Source organism: Salvelinus alpinus, chromosome 4 (genome assembly GCF_045679555.1).
Source record: "Salvelinus alpinus chromosome 4, SLU_Salpinus.1, whole genome shotgun sequence".
In the NCBI taxonomy this organism is placed as follows: Eukaryota; Metazoa; Chordata; class Actinopteri; order Salmoniformes; family Salmonidae; genus Salvelinus; species Salvelinus alpinus.
The window spans coordinates 64195176-64219366 of record NC_092089.1 but is presented as its reverse complement, the minus strand read 5'-3'; the positions used below and the strand labels follow the sequence as shown (position 1 = coordinate 64219366).

General features: G+C 43.2%; 3 protein-coding genes across 7 annotated transcripts in view; 1 reads left to right on the top strand and 2 right to left on the bottom strand.

Moving 5' to 3' along the window:
• Positions 1–107: 107 nt before the first annotated feature.
• On the bottom strand, positions 108–4787 carry LOC139574120 (ADP-ribosylation factor-like protein 3). 2 transcript variants are annotated; one of them, XM_071398307.1, is made up of 6 exons: positions 4460–4777; positions 2907–3053; positions 1566–1682; positions 1264–1314; positions 865–1050; positions 108–648 (listed from the first exon to the last, which is right to left on the bottom strand). In XM_071398307.1, exons 1-6 carry the CDS (start codon positions 4475–4477, stop codon positions 601–603), a joined length of 567 nt encoding a protein of 188 aa, XP_071254408.1. In that variant the 5' UTR covers positions 4478–4777; the 3' UTR covers positions 108–600. The 2 variants fall into 2 exon arrangements, with proteins under 2 accessions (XP_071254408.1, XP_071254410.1); XM_071398309.1 differs by lacking the exon at positions 1566–1682 and having other exon boundaries at positions 4460–4787.
• Positions 4788–5400: 613 nt separating this feature from the next.
• LOC139574119 (uncharacterized) lies at positions 5401–13023 on the bottom strand. The gene is made up of 8 exons (XM_071398306.1): positions 12351–13023; positions 12047–12110; positions 11689–11781; positions 11455–11505; positions 9515–9535; positions 9104–9376; positions 6865–6963; positions 5401–6706 (listed from the first exon to the last, which is right to left on the bottom strand). Exons 2-8 carry the CDS (start codon positions 12108–12110, stop codon positions 6639–6641), a joined length of 669 nt encoding a protein of 222 aa, XP_071254407.1. The 5' UTR covers positions 12351–13023; the 3' UTR covers positions 5401–6638.
• Positions 13024–18557: 5534 nt separating this feature from the next.
• The window catches only part of LOC139574117 (regulator of G-protein signaling 14-like), a 46295-nt gene continuing 40661 nt past the window's right edge, over positions 18558–24191 (top strand). For all 4 annotated transcript variants that reach the window (XM_071398305.1, XM_071398303.1, XM_071398304.1 and 1 more), the window contains exons 1-5: positions 18558–18674; positions 19765–19786; positions 19927–20075; positions 20246–20338; positions 20549–20692. In XM_071398305.1, the coding sequence (XP_071254406.1) occupies positions 18627–18674; positions 19765–19786; positions 19927–20075; positions 20246–20338; positions 20549–20692 (456 nt within the window). In that variant the 5' untranslated portion in view covers positions 18558–18626. The remainder of the gene's footprint in view (positions 18675–19764; positions 19787–19926; positions 20076–20245; positions 20339–20548; positions 20693–24191) is intronic.

Sequence of the window (24191 nt, the reverse complement as noted above, 5' to 3'; positions counted from 1 at the left end):
TTAAAAACTCTGAGGTGTTCCATGAGCAGGAGTGATTGAATATGATTTTGACGCTTATACTGTACCACTTGACCAAGGGTTTGAAACCAAATAGACTGAGAAGCAAATATGACTAATGCTTTTAATGTAAAAAATCTCAAAATCTCAAAACACAAATACTTGTACATTACACACATACTTTACACATACGCTACTCTGGTGTTTACCAACCTGACTGACTGACTCAAACAAAATGATTACATCTTTATGTCAATTCTCTCATTGTGTAACATTATAAATAAGAAAACACAGAGACTCTCCAAGTGAAGCTTCCAGACATGGGGTAAAACAGAAATTACAGGATATGGACATAATGCTAATTTAAGTAAATTTGATCATTTTATTACAGCATATTCACATAGGGCATACTTGTAAAAAAAAAAAAAAAAAAAAAATCCTTAAAATTCTAGGGCCAATATTCTTCTTTCAATGGAGCACCATTTAAAATAATATCTCACACACACACATTGCAGTAATAAATAACCAGACAGTGTAAAAATACAATATTTGGGTATGTTTCTCTCTGGTGAAAATGAGGATTGATACAGTAGGGCTGGTAGTTTATTTCTTCTTATTTACAATGTTGTTGCAAATCCAGTTCATGCCATCCTGTGGATGATCGAAAACAGAGCAGAGTGAGGAGGATAATATGGTTCAATTCAAATCTCATCAGCAGGGACATTTTGGCACATGTTCAGGTGTTTTCGTTCATTCTGATTAGTGCTACACAAACCTTCAGGAAGAATATATTGATTTCCTGATTCTAACTAATATGCACCTCAACCAGTCAATCATTTGGTCTAATTCCAGTTTAACAGTACTGACCTGTACTCCCTCCCCGGACACTGCTGAGCAGGCCTGGATCTGCCACTGGCGGTCCCGGTACGTGTGCAGGTTGAGTCCCTCAGCGATCTCACTGGCGGGTGAGGCCGTGGCCAGGTCCTGCTTATTGGCAAAGATGAGCACTGGCACACCCTTTAAGTTCTCCTCATCGATCAGCTCTTCCAGCTCCTAAAAACAGAGCGAGAGAGAGAGAGAGACAGCAAGAGAGAGAGCAAGAGAGAGAGCAAGAAAGAGAACTCAACGCACAGATACAGATCAGTGACAATTATGTAATTAGACATAATCAGACAATGAGATGGGGCTGTAATCACATCAGCTAGATAGCTATTACAGACAGCTATTACAGACAGCTATTACAGCTATGAGGTGTGCCATGCTTACCAGTCCCGTCTCCTCAAACCGCTTCTTGTCTGCGCTGTCTATGACATAGATCTGGAAGTCGAAAATAATTAACTATAAACATCTGAAAGATCCAGGGTAGATATAGTGATCAAAAGTATCATTTCGCCATAGCCATCACATATTTACTACGTGCAATATCATCCTCTAGAGACCCACAGCATTCATATCATGGGATTGTTGGGCATAGCTGTTCTGCTTACCTTAATGAGCTACCATTGATCACAACATGAGGATCATGCGACAGAATGCAGTAGATCTGAATGACCCTGTTAGGTGCTCACCAGTAAGTCTGTGTTTTCAAGGTATTTTTTCCAGAAGGGACGGATCTTCCTCTGTCCTCCGATATCCCATACGTTCAGCTTCATGCCATGTGAGGCCACACTCTTAATGTTAAAGCCCTTGTGTCAAAGACAAACCATGGGTTAGTACTGTGTGACCAGGCATTTCATTAGAGAGCTGTTGTTGAGGACCTCTAACCAGCTAGCAGCTAAAATGATGAAATAAAGTCAAGTCAAGCCCACCATTCATCACTGTGCTCTCAACCAAAAGAATCTGTCAGAACAACAGGGAATGAACGAGACTTAAGACTTACAGTTAAACATAGACCCGTGAACAAAGGACAACAACAACAACTTTGCTCAACCAGGGTTGTGCTTTTCATGTCTAAGAGGAAGTGTTGTCCTGACATGGGCCGCAGCCTTTTTCATAACACTGCCTCTGTCTGGCTCAGCAGTGAGAGCCACTACTGATCCCTCAGTAGAGACAGGCCTCAGCCTCATGCTACCTGCATGCTACCTGCTGAGCCAATCCTTACCATCCTGCTTTCTCACTGAATTCCACCCTGCTCTTTCACCTTTCCTTTACCTTATTTCTAACCCTGGTCCCAGAGGCTACGGCGACATTGGAGTCATTCTCTTTTGTCTGTGTCGGGGTGATGTTTTGTTCCATCACCTGAGTGTTGATAGTACATTTACATCACATTTGAGTAATTTAGCAGACCCTTTTATCCAGAGCGGCTTACAGGTAGTATATTTATCTTAAGATAGCTAGGTGAGACAACTAAATATCAGAGTCATGGTACGTGCATTTCTTCTCAATAAAGCTGCTTTCAGCAACATCCGTGGTGGTAGGAAAAGACAAGTGCAAGTGTGGTGTAATGCTATAGCTGTGTATATGCGTGAATGTGATGGTGTCTTACATGCTGTGAGAGCAAGAGAGAGCAAGAGAGAGAGGGAGAGAGGGGGGGGGGGGGGGGAGAGTGTGTATCGGTGTGCGTACGCATTTTACTCTGCTTGTGAGTACCAGAAGTCCTCACAAGAAAAGTTTTGCTGGTCTTCACCTGTAAAAATGCTATTTTAGGCATAGGGGTTAGGTTTAGGGTTAGGTTTAGGGTCAGGTTTAGGGTCAGGTTTAGAATTAGGGTTAAGGTTAGGGTTCGGTTTAGGTTTAGGGTTAGGGGTTAAGGTTAGGTTTAGGGAAAATAGGATTTGGAATGGGAATCAATTGTTGGTCCCCAGAAAGTCCTCACAAGTATAGTAAGACATAGTTGTGTGTGTGTGTGTGTGTGTGTGTGTGTGTGCATTGTATGTCTGTGTGTATGTCTGTGTGTGATGCCCTCTGACCTGTGTGGGTGTGATAGTGTTGATGTCTTCTGAGGCGAGGCTCTTCAGTAGGGTGGTCTTGCCTGCATTATCCAGACCCAGTAGAACTATCCTCAGCTCCACACTCTCTGTGGTCCCTTTCAACTTCTGAAGGACCGAGAGCAAGCCCTGAGAGAAGACACAGTACAATTCAGTAAAATTCTGTTAATTCTATTACTGCTTGACACCGTAGTTCATTTACCATAACATAACAATCCCAACACACTTGTCTATGGAAAAGTTACAATCTATTATAATGTGATCATATTCATTTCAAGGTGTTGAATGACATGTATGCATCCATCCATCCATCCATCCATTCATCCATCCATCCGATTTGTAGCTGATGACAAAAAACTTCGGGTTTTGTATATTCTGATTGCATGCGTAGGCCCTAGTAGCCCCCTTTTTAGTGGCCACAAGTAGAGCATGTCCCACATCACTTACATAGTCATCAGAGGGAGAAAACAGGAAGTACACAGATGGAGGGATTTTTAAATGATTTAACCTTTATTTAACTAGGCAGGTCAGTTAAGAACAAATTCTTATTTACAATGATGGCCTACCCTGGCCAAACCCGGACAACGCTGGGCCCTATGGGACTCCCAATCACGGCCAGATGTGAAACAGCCTGGAATCAAACCAGGGACTGTAGTGACGCCTCTTGCACTGAGATGCAATGCATAAGACCACTGCGCCACCCGGGAATGACTGGCAACATTCCCATTCAGATCATTTCCATTCACTTAATGACATGCTGTGCGGTTTATGAGACAATCTACAGAAACCAAATTGCATTTTTTCCCCCCCAGTAGGGTTCAGTATAATAAACACCTTGTTATGGCACACACTGTATGTTTAGAACCTAAGTAAGCCCCTGACCTAAGAAATAAGGGCATGTTGTCAAAGCCTTGTCTCTCTGAAACAGTTGACTTACAGCACGAGGACTCCCTTTCTCGCCCTCCCTTTCTATCTATCCCTCGTGCTCGCTCTCACAATGTCTCTCTCTCTCTCTTCCTCTCTTTCCCTATCTCTCCCGTGTAAGGTTTAATCTGCCACTTCATTTAGAAAAGCATTAGCGTTTATTTCGGCCCCATTAATGTAATAGCCTACTGACTAATATAACAAGATTAATGCATGTTGCACAAACACACTCTCTGACTACTGAAAAGAATACCACAAACACACATGCATAAAACAACATACCCAACGAGGACAACCACACACAAAGAACATTCACCAACATTACTAGTAAGAGACTCTTTCCTGACAATGAGCACTTTTGCTTGTAACATTACATATACAATGAAATGTACAGTTAAGGCCGGTTCCACTTATTCAACCAGTGACATTTTTTTACCAACCCGAGCCCAATTTGTTGAGTTATGCATACAGATGAGATAGAACATTCATTAGAAAATAATTTGCTAACACTCTTGTGGAGCTCACTCATATCAAGAGAACACTCCAATTATTTCCCATCGGTCACACAAACACACGACGAGCCATAGAAGCCTCCATATTAGGCCACATACCTTTGTAGCTTCTCCCATGGTGGTGTGTGTTGTGTGGTGTAGCCGATAGGCTGCAGCTACATTCTCTGCTAAACCCAACAGGTACGCTAACTGCTATCCAGGATAGGTCACCTGTTAGTTAGGGTGAAAACAAGGCACCTGCTTTTGCCTCTTCCTCTTCCTCTTAAAAAACCCTGTGTGTATGACTAAGTGTGTGTGTGACGGTCCGCGAGTTGTCTCCCTACATTAGCTTGCTCAGCACTGTTGGGTAGGCGAAGAAGAAAAGTCAAAGAGGGGGAGGGGGGTTTGGGACTAGGATTAGGAGACCAGAATTAGCCCTCGTCTTCTGTCCACAGTCACCCTCAACCCCCTCTGCCTCCCTCCCTCCGTCCATCCCTCCATCCCCACTTGGAGCTTTACTTGGATTATCTCTGAGCCACCTGCTAGTGAGGAAACTGAAGAAACAGCCTTACTGACACTCCACCACACACACACACACACACACACACGCACGCACGCACACGAACACACGCAAACACACACACACACAAAATTAAGCCTGACGACCATATGATACTACAAACACATACCCACTGTTCTCTCTTCCCGCGCACAAACACGTACAGTATTCATACTCACACCAAAACCCATAGAAATAAAGAGAGCACACACAGTGTCCCTATATGCAGGCAGTAGGATTACATGGAATAGGCCAGAGAGAGGATTACAGCATTTCCTGGTGCTTTTCCTCCACTGAATGGAGACACTATGCAGTAGGAGTGGCTAATCTGGTTGCTAAGAGGCCGTCGCCTGGTTACACAATAGAGCCGCCCTGGCCTGGCCAGGCCTCTTACACACACGCACACATGCACACACACACTCACTCACGCACAGACACACACACTTAGTTAGAAACTCTGATAGTCATCTTTTCAAATCTTTACTTGTTTATTAAATGGAATGCAATTTCTCACAAGTGATGGAACAAACACACATATTCAAAATAGTTGTGGAGGGTGAAAATAATCTAGGCTGGAATTGAATACATTTACAAGAAAATAAACATTGTTATTCCTTTTTTAAAGTACTTTGAAAATCTGGAATGAGACAGACAGAAATATCCAGGTTTGTTGGAGGACTTAACCTTTGCTTTCTGGCTCAAGGTAAAGTCTACTACATGCACAGATACAGATGCATAAACAAGTGAAAACTGAATGGGTATGTATGTTTCTCTGGGCCTGGTCAGTAGCCAAATACTTCTGTTGTAGGGTTTATTACCGGTAACTGGTATTATGAGATTTCCCGACCAAGTTGCACTGGTAGAGGCTGGAAATATCAATTGTGGCTACTCACTGTTAACAAAACAGCTGACAACCCTACATTGTGTACATTATGTCACAACAGGCTGAAATATAAGTGTCACGGCAGTGTTATTACCATATTATAACAGGTTACGACAAGTTATGTCAGCTATTATGACATATTATGACATGGTTATGACCGTAATTTTCACTAGGCTGTAACGATATTTTATCAGTCGGCCAAAAGTGCTTCATAGACCTACATTAAAACTAGGCAACATCAACGAAATAGTGTGGTGACTTTGAGGGAACTTTATGTTGATTTAAGGCCTAGTGCAGTGAAAAATGTGACTTCCTAGAGTTTGGAATAACTGTGAATTTGTGAAAATTATGCTAATTCCTTTCTTTTTTTTGAGTTATGACCCGCCTGGTGATGTCACCAGGCAGTAAATTAGTTAATAGACCAATAAGAAAGAGAGTTTCAAACCTCTCTGCCAATAACAGCACATTTTCAGTTTCCCCTCACCACTCAGACTACTCCCAGACAGTCTTAGCAAGATTCTTGCTTGAGAAATTGCTCTTTGGTAAGAAGCTAATTTTGTATCTATTTTACCATTATAATTTAAAGTAATCACAGTAAGGTACTTAATTGTTACCCAGAAATTATTTGATATTGCGATAAAAACGTCTGCATTGGACCTTTAAATTGCAACAAATAGAGCAAGAAACCGTTAGACACGTGTGTATGTTTCTCCATTTACAGTGAATCAGATTTTCTTTGCTCATATTATATGCTTTTAAAAAGCCTTTCCTGTTTTAACGGGAATACATGGATGCCCGGGAAAGGCTTGCAATTTTCACAGGAAGAAAATGGCTAGGTTTTTTGGAAAAAGAAAACCCTACTCTGTTGTGTTGGCGGTGTTCCGTAGGTTCTGAGTATTCTGCTGCATCCTGGTCTTGGTCTTCGCTGTAGAGAGAAAAAAGAGAAATAGAGAGAGAAAGAGAAAGAAAAAGAGAGAGGGAGAGAGATAGAGATGGAGAGAGAGCGAAAGAGCTTTTGTCTCATGCAAAGTTACACATTTACGGTTGTTTTATTCATTGTTTCTCTTGTTGTGAATGACTCACCAAAGTCCTTCTTCAGCATGATCTTGATGCCCATGCCCAGGGCCAGGACCAGCACCACCGCAGACACACCACAGATCACAATGATCACCACTGTCAGGTCTGACAGACAGAGCGACAGCCCAGTGGAAGACAGAGGAAGTAACACAGGGTGTTATTGCAATTCAGGAATTCTATTGAACATGTATTTTTTTGGGGTCCCTGTCACACCAGGCTCATTTAGTGAGTAGCAACTAAAAATAAATACCTTGACATCGACTGATCCAGTTATGATCTGTTTTGCTAGCACAGATTGGAATATGTTCCAGGATTCCTCCAATGGCATTGAGGAGTACACCACATCTGTCATTGGCTTCATCAATAAGTTCACCGATGACGTCATCCCCACAGTGACCGTACGTACATACCCCAACCAGAAGCCATGGATTACAGGCAACATCCGCACTGAGCTAAAGGCTAGAGCTGCCGCTTTCAAGGAGCGGGACTTTAACCAGGAAGCTTATAAGAAATGCCCCTATGCCCTCCGACGAACCATCAAACAGGCAAAGCATCAATCTAGGACTAAGATCGAGTCATACGACACCGGCTCTGACGCTCGCCGGATGTGGCAGGGCCTGCAAACCATTAAAGACTACAAAGGGAAGCACAGCCGAGAGCTGCCCAGTGACACAAGCCAACCGGACGAGCTAAACTACTTCTATGCTCGCTTTGAGGCAAATAACACTGAAACATGCATGAGAGCACCAGCTGTACCGGAAGCCTGTGTGATCACCCTCTCCGCAGCCGATGTGAGTAAGACCTTTAGACAGGTCAACATTCATTAAGCCGCAGGGTCAGACGGATTACCAGGACGTCTCTATTGCACTCCACACTGACCTTTCCCACATGGACAAAATAAACACCTATTTGAGAATGCTATTCTTTGACTACAGCTCAGCGTTCAACACCATAGTGCCCTCAAAGCTCATCAATAAGCTAAGGACCCTGGGAATAAACACCTCCCTCTGCAACTGGATCCTGGACTTCCTGACGGGCCGCCCCAGGTGGTAAGGGTAGGTAACAACACATCCGCCACGCTGATCCTCAACACAGGGCCCCCTCAGGGGTGCGTGCTCAGCCCCCTCCTGTACTCCCTGTTCACTCATGACTGCACGGCCAGGCACGACTCCAAAACCATCATTAAATTTGCTGATGACACAACAGTGGTATGCCTGATCACGACAACAATGAGAAAGCCTATAGGGAGGAGGTGGCTGTGTGATGCCAGGACCACAACCTCTCCCTCAACGTGATCAAGACAAAGGAGATAATTGTGGACTACAGGAAAAAGAGGACCGAGCACGCCCCCATATCTCATCGATGGGGCTGCAGCGGAGCAGGTTGAGAGCTTCAAGTTCCTTGGTATCCACATCACCAACAAACTAACATGGTCCAAGCACACCATGACAGTCGTGAAGAGGGCACGACAAAACCTATTCCCCCTCAGGAGACTGAAAAGATTTGGCATGGGTCCTCAGATCTTCATAAGGTTCTACAGCTGCACCATCGAGAGCATCCTGACTGGTCGCACCACTGCCTGGTATGTCAACTGCTCAGCCTCCGACCGCAAGGCACTACAGAGGGTAGTGCAAATGGCCCAGTACATCACAGGGGCCAAGCCTTCTGCCATCCAGAACCTCTATACCAGGCGGTGTCAGAGGAAGATCCTACAAATTGTCAAAAACTCCAGGCACCCTAGTCATAGACTGTTCTCTCTGTTACCACACGGCAAGCGGTACCGGAGCGCCAAGTCTAGGTCCAAGAGGCTTCTAAACAGCTTCTACCCCCAAGCCATAAGACTCCTGAACATCTAGTCAAATGGCTACCCAGACTACTTGCATTGCCCCCCCCCTCTCCACACCACTGCCACTCTCTATGCATAGTCACATTAATTAACTCTACCTACATGTACATACTACCTCAACTAACCGGTGTCCCGCACATTGACTCTGTACCGGCACTCCCCTGTATATATTGTTATTTTTTACTGCTGCTCTTTAATTACTTGTTACTTTTATCTCTTATTCTTATCTGTATTTTTTTGAAACTGCACTGTTGGTTAGGGGCTCATAAGTAAGCATTTCACTGTAAGGTCTACTACACCTGTTGTATTCGGCGCATGTGACTATAAAATTAGATTTGATTTGATTATGAGTAGAAACAGACTTTTCAAGTCTCAAACATGACTGGCGAGTGTGTCTACCTTTAAATTCAAGTTCTTCTGGATCTGAGGTGAAGTTGCCACAGGGACTCTGGATGATGCAGGTGTATTTCCCCTCGGTAGGGGTATCTATGCCTATCCTCTCCAAGGTGACCGTGCTATTGTTCTCGCCCTCCAGGGGAAGCCCATCCTTCAGCCAGACAAACACCAGCAGGTCATGAACTCTCACCGGTAGGTCGTGGGCACACTCCATTGTGAGGTCATCACCCTCCTCCACTTCAAACCCATAACTGGTGTTCAGAAACACTTCAAAATCTGTCGCGTCGAAGAGTGGTTAAAGAGGGGTTAAAAAGAGTTGTACAAAATACATATATTGTTTGTCATAGATAGGGGCCAGAGTTTAGTGATTTTTTTTGCTTGTCACATTCCACTAGGTCACTTTCTTTACAATACCTTTTATGCAATTCTCTACATCTGAAAGAGGAAGGAGAGAATATCAGATAGATACAAATTAGGACAGCACAGAGTCCCTGTCTCTGGTTATCTCAGAGACATTTTGTCAGAGAGACAGATATATACAGTACCAGTCAAAAGTTTAGACACACCTACTCATTCCAGGGTTAATCTTTATTTTGACTATTTCCTACATTGTAGAATAATAGTGAAGACATCAGAACTATGAAATAACACATATGGAATCATGTAGTAACCCAAAAAGTTTTAAATAAATCAAAATATATTTTACATTTGAGGTTCTTCAAAGTAGCCACCCTTTGCTTGATGACAGCTTTGCACACTCTTGACATTCTCTCAACCAGCTTCATGAGGTAGTCACCTGGAATGCGTTTCAATTAACAGGTGTGCCTTGTTAATTTGTGGAATTTCTTTCCTTCTTAATGCATTTGAGCCAATCAGTTGTGTTGTGACAAGGTAGGGGTGGTATACAGAAGATAGCCCTATTTGGTAGAATACCAAGTCCATATTATGGTAGGAACAGCTCAAATAAGCAAAGAGAAATGACAGTCCATTGTTCATTTAAGACATGAAGGTCAGCCAATGTTGAAAATTTCAAGAACTTTGAAAGTTTCTTCAAGTGCAGTCGCAAAAACCATCAAGTGTTATGATGAAATTGGTTCTCATGTGGACCGTCACAAGAAAGGAAAACCCAGAGTTACCTCTGCTGCAGAGGATAAGTTCATTAGAGTTACCAGCCTCAGAAATTGCCGACCAATTTTTTTATTTATTTGTATTTCATTTTACCAGGTAAGTTGACTGAGAACACGTTCTCATTTACAGCAACGACCTGCGGAATAGTTACAGGGGAGAGGAGGGGGATGGATGAGCCAATTGTAAACTGGGGATTATTAGGTGACCATGATGGTTTGAGGGCCAGATTGGGAATTTAGCAAATAAAGCAAATAAATGCTTCATAGAGTTCAAGTAACAGAGACATCTCAACATCAACTGTTCAGAGGAGACTGCGGGAATTAGGCCTTCGTGATCGAATTGATGCAAAGAAACCACTACTAAAGGACACCAATAAACACGAGCAATGAACATTAGATCGGTGGAAATCTGTCCTTTGGTCTAAGGAGTCCAAATTTGAGATTTTTGGTTCCAACCGCCGTGTCTTTGTGAGACGCAGAGTAGATGAACGGATGATCTCCACATGTGTGGTTCCCACCGTGAAGCATGGAGGAGGTGTGATGGTGTGGGGGTGCTTTGCTGTTGACACTGTCTGTGATTTATTTAGAATTCAAGACACACTTAACAGCATTCTGTAGCGATACACCATCCCGTCTGGTTTGCGCTATGATTTGTTTTTCAACAGGACAATGACCCAACACACCTCCAGGCTGTAACCAAGAAGGAGAGCGATGGAGTGCTGCATCAGATGACCTGGCCTCCACAATCACCTGACCTCAATCCAATTTAGATGGTTTGGGATGAGTTGGACTGCAGAGTGAAGGAAAAGCAGCCAACAGGTGCTCAGCATATGTGGGAACTCCTTCAAGACTGTTGGAAAAGCATTCCTCATGAAGCTGGTTGAGAGAATGCCAAGAGTGTACAAAGCTGTCATCAAGGCAAAGGGTGGCTACTTTGAAGAATCTCAAATATATAATATATTTTAATTTGTTTAATACTTTTTTGGTTACTACATGATTCCATGTGTGTTATTTCAAAGTTTTGATGTCTACACTATTATTCTACAATGCAGAAAATAGTAAAAAATAAAGAAAAACCCTTGAATGAGTAGGTGTGTCCAAACTTTTGACTGGTACTGTATACATTCATATTTAATTAACATTTCTACAACCACCATATCAAAATGGAGAACTCAACTATGTATTGGAGGTAGCGAGTATACTGACTGATATGAAATTAATACTGACCAGTGGTATTGAGACATTGGGTGGTGTTAGAACACAGGTGTTCACAGATGGCTGAGGGAGAGATAGAAAGATAGAGAGAAAGAAAAAAATGTATATTTTCAGAGCAGTCATAGTTAGAGTTTTGTCGGAGTTTCAAAAAAGATCAAGTTAACACAGGAACACTAAGCTAGAATACTATAACGGTCTGATTTGAAAGATAAAATGTCAGGGCAATATGTAAAGTGAAGGGTTTACCCTCATCTGCTTTGTGATTCCCAGACACTTCAGGTGAGGCGATTATGTCACACCTCAGACACTCCAAAGGAACACAGGTAGAACATACACTACCTTCAGTGAGAGAGAGAGAGAGAGAGCAAGGTGAGAGAGATAGAGAGAGAGAGAATAGTGAGGCGGATCGAGGGAAAGGGAGAGGGAGTGTGGAGGGTGAGGAGGGAAATAGGGATGGGAGATTGAGAGCCAGGATAAAGGGAAAGAGAGAGAGAGGTGTACATGGAGCATTCGATAGGAGGAGGAAGAAGAATCCATTATATTCACAAGGTAATAACAAACAACTTGATAAAAAAAAAAAAATGGTAATAGGATTGTTCCTTACTGATCATGAGAAGGCAAGCGAGCGAATAGAGGCCTGTCCCTGTCATCATTTTCATAGGTACCATCTGACAGAGACAGGAGATGTCATTCAGTTTCTATTAATCTAAAAAGTTTATCAAAATAGAAATGGGTTCAAATGTAAATTAAACCTAAAAACAAGTTTTACTTCAGGGCATTCTCAATAATGTCAAAAACCTAGAAAACTTTACTCAAAGATTTTAATAACATTTGTTTAACCTGTTGATAGTATAATTAAATACATTAGCCTATAACATTACATTATTGAATTGAATAAAGTATTTTACCTCTTGTGCTGAGTCTCTCTGGTCATGCACTGAGTTCCATTGGCGAGGAGTGAGTGACCGTCTTTACTTTGCCTAACATACAGAATTACCTTTGTTCTGGAGAAGGTCATCTACAATGGGACTGATGTCAATGCAAATCACCTCATCACCCACAGTTCCTAGACAATAACACAAACAATACGCAAGTAACACAAGACTGTGTTTGTGCCCTACTTAGTGCCTGGAGTTTGTTGTTGGATTGGTGCACTAAGACTGTCCTTGGTGCTATTGGACTATTTAACAGGATTCGGAACACAATTAGTAAGTAATTAGTCATTAACCTTGCACGAGCCTTGGAGTGTGCGAGCTGGAACGGCTCATAGGAACAGGCGCCTTATCTCCTGTTTCTGGAGCATGAGGCAGCTTGATGGACCCCCTGGATGCTAATGTATCACAGAGCCTCACCCACAATCTCCTCAATGCTGTGTGCCAAGCAGAGCCGCATTGGGTCCCATCTTTGGTATGACTCAGCAGGGCATCGAACTCCCAACCTTCCAATCTCAGGGTGGACACTCAAACAACAAGGCCACTGAGTTGGTCAGAACAAAATGTCAGTGATCAAATGGTCAAACCTGGACTTGGCTATAATATTTAATATTTTGGCATCATATCTACCTCAAACATATTTGTGCACATGCACGCAGGCACTGACTCACAAAAGACTGTTGTGTCAATGCACCTGTTATCAGAATGAATTGCACACATTATAGCTGACCCATGCAAATTCTGTGTTGACATCCAAAGTATCAAGAGACCTTTTTCCACAGTCAGCACATTTAAAACACGAGGAGCAGTACAAAAGTACAGTACACTGCATCATGGGATTTGAAGTTAATCTTTCCCCACTTACATGCCAGTCTTGCTCTGAAGCCATAAAGGTCCGTTCTCTGAGGTCTTCAGATTCACTTCCTCTACGGCCACCAGAGAGTGCTGTTGATCAAACAAATACACTGACAAAGTACCACACTTTTTTCCCTCTCTCTCTCTCACGCTTCTTTAATTACTTTCTCCCCCTCTTGCCAATTAGCTTGCAGTTTTTTCCAGTCATTGATGCCTAAATGAGGGTAAACTGTAATTTCCTCCTCTCAGAGAGCTCAAACAAATCAATTCCTATTAGTCTCTGGGCAGGAGAATGAAAAGCAGTGGAGTGTATTCACGGATGCCAAGGGAAGGCAGGCTTCCCCAAAACATTTACCTAGAAAAATGAAAAAACACGTAAAATACATTTTCTGTCATCGCTCTGTGTTTTCATAATTTTCCTTCAATTCGCTAGAGGCTGAATGTATCTCACTGGAGAAAGCGTGTGAGCTAGCGAAACAGCTTCCCTCTGTCTCTGTATGTGTAGGCCATCTATCTGATGCTGTCTGGTCATAAAGAGTATGACATTGTTGCTGCCCATAACATTTAATGCAAGGGAAGCCAGAGAAGCATTTGGCTTCCCTTATTAAAAAAAAGTATAAAATAATACCCAATCAGCGTGTCAAGGGAAGTCAGTTTGGATTTGGCTTCACTCCTATCACATCGCATTAAGATAAATACGCAATTGACAGAAACAACTTGAATTGTTGCATCTTGTCGTGTTGTATTCCTCCAGTGACTAGCTAGCTAGCTAAAATTGGCCCTTTCCTAAATTAGCCATGGATGGAGATAGGGATTTGGACTTGTGGTTTTAATTAATTCTCCGTATTTGGACAATAATTATAATGGTGATTCTGATCCAACCATACATTCATACATTGTGCCCCTGGCCTAAGAGTATGGAAGTTCAATATGTAGCCAGATGTAGAAGGCTAATGTTAACTACCTAAAGGAAGTTAGGTTAGCGAGCAAGCATTTTAGCCAGGAAGCCTAGGTCAACAAAAAATGTAAGCGTTCACTGTATTCCAGAGTCATAGACAGTTTCATAAACATGAAAGCGAATAGGATGGCGTTGGCATTTCTATACAAGTCGGGTGTCAACATGTTTTTTCTACTTGCACGAACGCACACACGCACACACACACGCACACGCACACGCACACACACACACACACACACACACACACACACACACACACACACTGTCACGGCTGTTTGAAGGATCGGAGGACCAGTATGCAGCGTGGTATGTGTTCATCTTGTTTTTTAATAGAAAGAGAACACTTTGCGAAACTAATACAAAAACAATAAACGACGACCGTGAAGCTAAATAACAAATAGTGCTGACACTAAATACTACACATAGACAATCACCCACAACCCACAATACAAAACAGGCTACCTAAATATGGTTCCCAATCAGAGACAACGCAAAACACCTGTCTCTGATTGAGAACCATATCAGGCCAAACACATAGAAATAGACAAACCAGACATACAACATAGAATGCCCACTCAGATCACACCCTGACCAAACAAAACCTAAAACATACAAAGCAAACTATGGTCAGGGCGTGACACACACACACACACACACACACACACACACACACACACACACACACACACACACACACACACACACACACACACACACACACACACACACACACACACACACACACACACACACACACACACACAGATCAGAAACATGAACAGCCACATCATATTTAGCTAACGTTCTTTGCGACTTGCAGTAACTCTCCAGTGTTCTAAATCAATAGTCTTAGTAGTCCGAAAATGTCGGAAACATTACCTTGCTTGACCATGCTGTAGGTCATGTAACTGTTTGTTACATGCAATATGCTTTGTGGACTTCACTAGACAGAGGTTGCTCTCTAGCTTTGTGATGAAATAAAGGTGTGGTTGAATTTATTACTGTGTCTTCATATTGTCTTGGCCTTAAGCCCACAATGGCGCCGACAGAGATGGTCGCCTCGCCTCGCCTCATTCTTAGGAAACTAGACAGTATTTTGTTTTTTTTATGTATTATTTCTTACATTGTTACCCCAGGAAATCTTAAGTCTTATTACATACAGCCGGGAAGAACTATTGGATGTAAGGGCAACGTCAACTTACCAACATTACAACCAGGAATACGACTTTCCCGAAGCGGATCCTCTGTTCGGACCACCACCCAGGACAATGAATGTAATACTAGTAGCCGACCCAAAACATTGGCGCTGCAGAAGGGGCAGAAGGAGCGGCCTTCTGGTCAGGCTTCGTAGACGTGCGCATTGCTCACCGCTCCCGAGTTTACTACTCACCAATGTCCAGTCTCTTAACAACAAGGTAGACGAAATTCGAGCAAGGGTTGCCTTCCAGAGAGACATCAGAGAAAATGCCGGCCATTTTACCTACCAAGAGAATTCTCGTCAGTTATAGTCACAGCTGTGTACATTCCCTCAAGCAAACACCAAGATGGCCCACAAGAAACTTCACTGGACTCTATGTAAACTGGAAACTATATATCTGGAGGCTGCATTTATTGTAGCTGGGGATTTTATCAAAGTAGATTTGGCTACCTAAATTCTATCAGCATATTGATTGCACGACACGCAGGGCTAATACTCTCGACCACTGCTACTCTAACTTCCGCAATGCATAAAAAGCCCTCCCCAGCCCTCCCTTCGGCACATCCGACCACGACGCCATCTTGCTCATTCCGTCTTATAGGCAGCAACTCAAACAGGATGTACCAGTGACGAGAACCATTCAACGCTGGTCTGACCAATCGCAAGCCACGCTTCAAGATTGTTTTGATCACGCGGACTGGAATATGTTCCGGTCAGCCTCAGAGAACAACATTGACCTATACGCTGACTCAGTGAAGAAGTGCATTGGAGATGTTGTACCCACTGTGTCTATTAAAACCTACCCTAACCATAAACCGTCGATGGATGGCGGAAATTTGCACAAAATTGAAAGTGCGATCCACTGCATTTAAGCATTGAAATCAAACAAACAAAATGCCAGTACAGTGACAAGGTGGAGTCGCAATTCAACGGCTCAGACACGAGACGTATGTGGCAGGGTCGACAGGAAATCACGGACTACAAAAACAAAAACAGCCACGTCACGGACAACGACGTCACGCTTCCAGACAAACTTAACACCTTTGCCCGCTTTGAAGATAAGATACACAATAGTGCCCACAAAGCACATCACTAAGCTAAGGACCCTGGAACTAAACACCTCCCTCTGCCATTGGATCCTAGACTTCCTGACGGGCCACCCCCAGCTGGTAAGGGTAGGCAATAACACATCTGACACACATCTCACACACTCCTCAACACGGGGGCCCCTCAGGGGTGCGGGCTTAGTCCCCTCCTTTACTCCCTGTTCACCCATGACTGCGTGGCCAAGCACGACTCCAACATCATCATTAAGTTTGCCGATGACACAACAGTGGTAGGCCTGATCCCCGACAACAATGAAAAAGCCTATAGGGAGGAGGTTAGATACCTGGCAGTGTGATGCCAGGGCAACAACCTGTCCCTGAATGTGAGCAAGACAAAGAAGCTGATCGTGGACTACAGGAAAAGGAGGGCTGAAAAAGCCCCCATTAACATTGACGGGGATGTAGTGGAGCGGGTCGAGAGTTTCAAGTTCCTTCGTGTCCACATCACCAACGAACTATCATGGTCCAAACACACCAAGACAGTCGTGAAGGGGGCACGAGAAAAGATTTGGCATGGGTCCCCAGATCCTCAAAAAGTTCTACAGCTGCACCATCGAGAGCATCCTGACCCCTACCTACATGTACAAATTACCTCAACTAACCTGTACCCCTGCACATTGACTCGGTACCGGTACCCCCTCTATATAGCCTCGTTATTGTTATTTTATTGTGTTACTTTTTATCACGATTTTTTTACCTTAGTTAATTTAGTAAATATTTTCTTAACTCTATTTCTTGAACTGCATTGTTGGTTCAGGGCATGTAAGTAAGCATTGTTGTATTTGGTGCATGTGACAAATACAATTTGATTTGATTTGAATTGGCACTTTTCCCAATAGTGAGAGAATTTGGGGATACAAACAGTTTTAAAATCGGCAAAATGTAATTGTAGATATAGGCCTAAGTTTGAATTATACAATTTATTGTTATGCTTGCGTTTCCAAATCGCATGTCTTCAAATGCATTTTGTATCTTCAAAATTCGCTAACTCTTCAAGGAGTAGCTTAGCGTTCACTTTAAACTGCTGCTTTGTTATCAAACTCTTCTCTTCTCTTGTAAAGGTTTTCTTCCTGGGGTGAAGGAGAGGACCAAAATGCAGCGTAGCCAGTGCTCAACATGTTTAATTATAAGAACAAGTGAACACTACAAACAACTTACAAAATAACAAACGTGCAAAACCGATACAGACCTATCTGGTGCAGAACACAAACACAGAGACAGGTAACAACCACCCACAACGAACACAGTGAAACAACCTACCTAAATATGACTCTTAATTAGAGGAACGCAAAACACCTGCCTCTAATTAAGAGCCATACCAGGCAACCCTAAACCAACATAGAAACACACAACATAGAATGCCCACCCAAAACTCACGCCCTGACCATCACACACATACAAAACAACAGAAAACAGGTCAGGAACGTGACATCTCTCTCCTCTAGCACTATGTAAAAACAACATTTCATTCCATCCCAAAAGCTTTTTTCCCAGAGAATGGGGACTTTCAGCGGGCTCTGCCAATGCTTCTCCCGCCTGGCGAAGGGGGCCGCTCAGTATAAGTTTGGGAAACTGAGCACCTACAACCATACCCGCCCACCAACTCTGAAAATCTACATTTTCAGAAATGAATTAATTCATTTCAGAAATGTTTGTCCAACTTGAGTAGCCTATGAAACATTTAAAATAATACATTTGCCTACAGTGTTTTTACCAGCCCTATCTCTGATGGGGTGGGAAGCCAAACCACAGCTCTTGTGGTTGGTGCTACTATATCTCAAGTACAGTAGCCTTATTTGCTCAGACAAGTTTTCACCTGCATACTTTCAGTACCGGTGTGTGTTGTCATCCTCCTAAGCCTTACAGCCTGCACTGCCTAGTCTGTGCAAGAAGTACAGTAGGGCAGAAACACACAACCCAACCATCCACATCAGAGAGGATGCAACACAAGAGCAGTGTGATCACTGTAACCACACTTCCCCTTTTGTGGCCTGTTGCCACAGCGACACTTCCCTTTCAGACAGGAAGTCCTAAATGAGGAGGACCCAAGTGTGTGTGTCAGTGCAGGGTGGATCACTTTGCTGTGACCCCCCAGTGTGTGAGCATCGTTTCGCATTCCCACCGGTGCTTCGGCCATGTCAAAGAATATGAAGACTCTGCGTGTTCCTGGTGTTGGTCACATGGTGAGTTATTGGTTTCTTTGTAGATTAGGGTTGAATTCAGTGAGGTGCAACGTTACGAGACATGTGAATAAAATGTATGTGCAAATTTATTTTGCAACGCTCGTGTACACAATGTGGCCGGTGAGGTTTGAATGTTAGTATGCAGATGTTCTCAGTATGGGCCTACAGATCCCCTCCACCATTCCTTGGTAAGTTGCTACATCCTGTCACTAGTCTGTAGCATCATGTGTTGATGTCCCGTCTTGTATGTGGTGCATTGAGTCATATTACAGTGTGTGTTGGGTGATGTGCCTCATATCCTCAGAGGAGGATGTTGAGAAAGCTTTAAAGTGAGTCAGTGTGGATATGAGGAATGAACCACGGATGGAGTAAAAGTTCTGCCCCTCCTCCCCATGGTTGTCATGGTGACTGGATTCCCAAGGTGTCTCCTGTTGTGTGAGTGGAGTCCCCGATGCTCAAATGAGTACACGCATATGTTGGCATGCACTGCTAGCATGCACTGTATGCGTGAGGCCATTGGCTTTCCTTGGGTCTGTCTCACGTGTGCTCTAAAAACAAGAATACGTGTGCGTGTCTGCCTGTCTTTGTGTTTGCATATTATTACTCTCACCACGGAGGTGAAAGCTAAGATTAACTAGAGCTGAAGAAACAACATTCTCTGTCCTGAAAGCTGAATGAGAGAGAGAACGACAGCAGTAGAGTGACACCCTCTTCCTGTGTGAGCTTGGGCCTTGCCTGCTTGAGTGCTTTACCATAGAGGGGAACTGTCAGAACAACAAAGCCATGCAGCTGTTCTCTTTACTCTCCACTTCCTGATGCTGTGTTGTTGTGTTTTTGAAACCAATCCTTCATTCACTCACTGCCTGAGAGATCTGGTTGGGTGATTGTATGATTTTTCATGTTTTGTATGGTATTCTGATCTGTAAAGTTGGTCTGTATTCCTGTTCCATAAAGTTGGTCTCCACTAATGTTTGTTTCTGACTTTAGAGTTGAATGTATTTGGATGTCTGTATAACTGTGATCTGTATGGTATGTATGATGTTATAGTGTACTTAACTGAGACTGACACACATTCCCCTTGTCTCTGCAGAGCCAGGCAGTGTCGGATGGAGGTAAGTAACGTGTGTGTCTGTCTGAAGGCTATTTCTCAGAGCTGAACATGTCTGTGTGAGCAGTAACGCTAGTCTGATACTCTGAGGCTTTAGGGTGTGTACATGGGGTGTTAATAGTTAACGTGTGTGTGATTTTTCAGAGCTGAACATGTCTGGTCGTGGCTGTGGGGGCAGTCGTACAAGTCTACCAGGGGTCCCGGGGGGAGATGCCCAGGCCAGCGGTGTCGTCAGCTGGGCCGTGTGCTTTGAGAAGCTGCTGGAAGATCCCATGGGAATACGCTACTTCACAGTGAGCCATAGATGCATACACAAACACACACACACACACACACACACACACACACACACACACACACACACACACACACACACACACACACACTCTGCTGATCAGATCTGATGGGAGTTGTATTGTAGGTGATCTGTTAATCAGGTATGCTCTTTGTTGTGCCATGCAAGGCCTTCCTAAGGTCAGAGGTGAGTGCAGAGAACATCCTGTTCTATCAGGCCTGTGAGAAGTTTCGGAAGATTCCTCCCAGTAGGATGAAAGAGGTATGGTGTGATTTCTCTGTCTTCTCTTTAATGAATCCTAGCTATGTGTTTGACTGTATTTGTGGTATTCATTTTCCATGTTGACTATTATGTATGTGCTATGAGACAACAACTAACTACATGGGATGAATGAGTGTGTGGAGTTAAGGTAGGTTGATGGAGCTGAGGTTACAGGTGGCCTGATGACTGTGTTTGATTCTGGTCCTGTAGTTTGCTGAGGAGGCTCGCTCCATCTTCCAGACGTACCTGTCTGACCATGCTCCCTACTCTGTGAACATCGATGACACAGCTCGCGTGGAGGAGAAGGACCTGCAGAAACCTAAAGTTGAAATGTTCGACAAGGCCCAGACACAGGTCTGCTCTACTGTCACCTGGCGGCCGCATACACACACATCTCACACAGACCAGCTCACACAGACCAGCTACACAGCTACACAAGCTACACTACTGTACCTTATAATACCTCTCCCTGTAAATTCCATTTAATTCAATTAAAATTCCAGACATTGAATTCAAAGATAATTTCAATATTATGCCTAACAATTACACAAATTCAAATTCAATTCGCTTAGGCTTTCAGGCTGTTCATGTCACTGTTCAGACAGCCTAGCTATACTGAAAATATGGAAATATAGGTTGACATTATTAAAAACAAATCCTACTGTAACGTGTATGCTGGGAGTCAGGAAGCAAGTACAGGGAGTGCAAATGTAATAATAAAAAGAACATAGTACAAAACAAGAAACATGAAAAGCGTACAGACATGGATGGAGATGGAGTCCAGGGGAGTGTCATGGGGCGCAGGTGGCGACGTCGAGTGCTGGTAAGGGGGAGCGGGTGTAACCGTGACAGTATCCCCTCCCTGACGCGTGGCTCTAGCCGCCGGACGACGCCGACCAGAGGGACGGTCCTGTCGCTTCTGCAGAGGCGCGTGAACCTGTAGAGTCGGCTGAGGCGTGGGAACCTGTAGAGCCGGCTGAGGCGTGGGAGCCTGATGAGCTGGCTGAGGCGCGGGAGCCTGATGAGTTGGCTGAGGCACGGGAGCCTGACGAGCCGGCTGAGGCACAGGAACCATGACGAGCTGGCTGAGGCATGGGAACATAGTACAAAACAAGAAACACGATAAGCGTACAGACATGAAACAGAAACAGAGTCAATAACGCCTAAGGAAAGAACCAACGGGAGTGACAGATATAGGGGAGGTAATCAGGAAGGTGATGGAGTCTGGTTGAGTATAATTGGGCACTGGTGCGCGTAACGATGGTGGCAGGTGTGCGTAATCATGAGACAACTGGCGACGTCGAGCGCTAGAGAGGGGGAGTGGGGTAAACATGACACCGACAGTCAATTTGTTATTCTATGTGTATTCATTTAATTAACTGGGAAATGTAAAAATATTTAATTCTAATTAAATTAAATTCCAAATATTACATGTTTTTACAATTCCAATTCAAAAGTTCAAACAGTCTAATTCCATTTCAATTCCAATTCCATAACTTGAAGATTTTCTAAAATTTGAATTTAGTTCAACGTAATTCTCCAATTTACAAGTGAATTCAAGAATTTTATTGTAATTTCAAATTAAATTGATAATGACACTTGGAATTCAGTTCTCTGTTTGATGGAGATACATTTAAAGGGCAACTCCAGTCCTTGGGGTCCGGAGTGGTGTCACACTTTTCCCAATCCCTAGCAAACTTCGCTAATTAAACTATTTGCATTCTCAACTGAAAATCATGATTGGTAGAGTTTTGGAGTCAGACGTGGTACAGTGGCTTGCGAATGTATTCACCCCCCTTGGCATTTTTCCTATTTTGTTGCCTTACAACCTGGAATTAAAATGGATTTTTGGGGGGTTTGTATCATTTGATTTACACAACATGCATACATACCATTTTGAAGATGCAAAATATTTTTCATTGTGAAACAAACTATTTTGTTAGACTACTATTTATTAGACTATTTTTTTTTACTTGAGCGTGCTTAACTATTCACCCCCCAAAGTCAATACTTTGTAGAGTCACCTTAAGCAGCAATTACACCTGCAAGTCTCTTGGGGTATGTCTCTATAAACTTGGCACAACCTGGCCACTGGGATTTTTGCCCATTCTTCAAGGCAAAACTGCTCCAGCTCTTTCAAGTTGGATGGGTTCCGCTGGTGTACAGCAATCTTTAAGTCATACCACAGATTCTCAATTGGATTGAGGTCTGGAGTTTGATTAGCCCATTCCAAGACATTTAAATGTTTCCCCTTAAACCACTGAGTGTTGCTTTAGCAGTATGCTTAGGGTCATTGTCCTGCTGGAAGATGAACCTCCGTCCCAGTATTAAATCTCTGGAAGTCTGAAACAGGTTTCCCTCAAGAATCACCATCCATCATTCCTTCAATTCTGACCAGTTTCCCAATCCCTGCCGATGAAAAACATCTCCACAGCATGATGCTGCCACCACCATTCTTCACTGTGTGGATGGTGTTCTCGGGATGATGAGAGGTGTTGGGTTTGCACCAGACATAGCGTTTTCCTTGATGGCCAAAAAGCTCCATTTTAGTCTCATCTGACCAGAGTCCCTTCTTCCATATGTTTGGGGAGTCTCCCATATGCCTTTTGGCGAACACCAAATGTGTTTGCTTAATTTTTTCTTTAAGCAATGCCTTTTTTCTGGCCACTCTTCCGTAAAGCACATCTCTGTGGAGTGTACGGCTTAAAGTGGTCCTATGGACAGATACTCCAATCTCCACTGTGGCGCTTGCAGCTCCTTCAGGGTTATCTTTGGTCTCTTTGTTGCCTCTCTGGTTAATGCCCTCCTTGCCTGGTCCGTGAGTTTTGGTGGGCTGCCGTCTCTTGGCAGGTTTGTTGTGGTGCCATATTCTTTCCATTTTTCAATAATGGATTAAATGGTGCTCCGTGGGATGTTCAAAGTTTTGGATATTTTTTTATCACCCAACCCTGTCCTGTACTTTTCCACAACTTTGTCCCTGACCTGTTTGGAGAACACCTTGGTCTTCATGTTGCCCCTTGCTTGGTGGTGCCCCTTGCTTAGTAGTGTTGCAGACTCTGGGGCCTTTCAGAACAGGTTTATGTATACTGAGATCATGTGACACTGAGATTACATTGTAGACTTTTTAAACTAATTATGTGACTTCTGAAGGTAATTTGTTGCACCAGATCTTATTTAGTGGCTTCATAGCAACGCGGGTGAATACATATGCACGTACCACTTTTCCGTATTTAAAAAATATAGATTCTTTTAACTTCTAGTTCCTCCCAATCCCGGATCCGGGAGCACCCCCCACAGTAAAAAAGCTGACTAGCATAGCCTAGCATAGCGTCACAAGTAAATACTAGCATCTAAATATCATTAAATCACAAGTCCAAGACACCAGATGAAAGATACAGATCTTGTGAATCCAGCCATCATTTCTGATTTTTAAAATGTTTTACAGGGAAGACACAATATGTAAATCTATTAGCTAACCACGATAGCAAAAGACACAACTTTTTTTTCTCCACCATTTTTTTCCTGCATGGGCAGCTATCACAATTTCGACTAAATAAAGATATATATAGCCACTAACCAAGAAACAACTTCATAAGATGACAGTCTGATAACATATTTATGGTATAGCATATGTTTTTTTAGAAAAATGTGCATATTTCAGGTATAAATCACAGTTCTACATTGCAGCTGCTATCTGAAATAGCGTTGGAAGCAGCCGGAATAATTACAGAGACCGACGTCAATTACCAAAATACTCATCCTAAAACATTTCTGAAAAATACACAGCATACAGCAATTGAAAGACACAGATCTTGTGAATCCAGACAATATTTCAGATTTTCTAAGTGTTTTA

What these genes read in the sequence shown, in the direction of transcription:
- LOC139574120 (XM_071398307.1), bottom strand. An exon ending in GGTTTGAGGAGACGGGACTG is followed by an intron (nt 1,051 to 1,263) that starts GTAAGCATGGCA and finishes CTCTGTTTTTAG; the next exon opens with GAGCTGGAAGAGCTGATCGA. An exon ending in TGTCCGGGGAGGGAGTACAG is followed by an intron (nt 649 to 864) that starts GTCAGTACTGTT and finishes GATCATCCACAG; the next exon opens with GATGGCATGAACTGGATTTG.
- LOC139574119 (XM_071398306.1), bottom strand. Translation starts at nt 12,110, where the DNA reads ATGGTACCTATGAAAATGATGACAGGGACAGGCCTCTATTCGCTCGCT. An exon ending in TGTAGAGAATTGCATAAAAG is followed by an intron (nt 9,377 to 9,514) that starts GTATTGTAAAGA and finishes TCGACGCGACAG; the next exon opens with ATTTTGAAGTGTTTCTGAAC. An exon ending in CATGCTGAAGAAGGACTTTG is followed by an intron (nt 6,707 to 6,864) that starts GTGAGTCATTCA and finishes TTCTCTCTACAG; the next exon opens with CGAAGACCAAGACCAGGATG.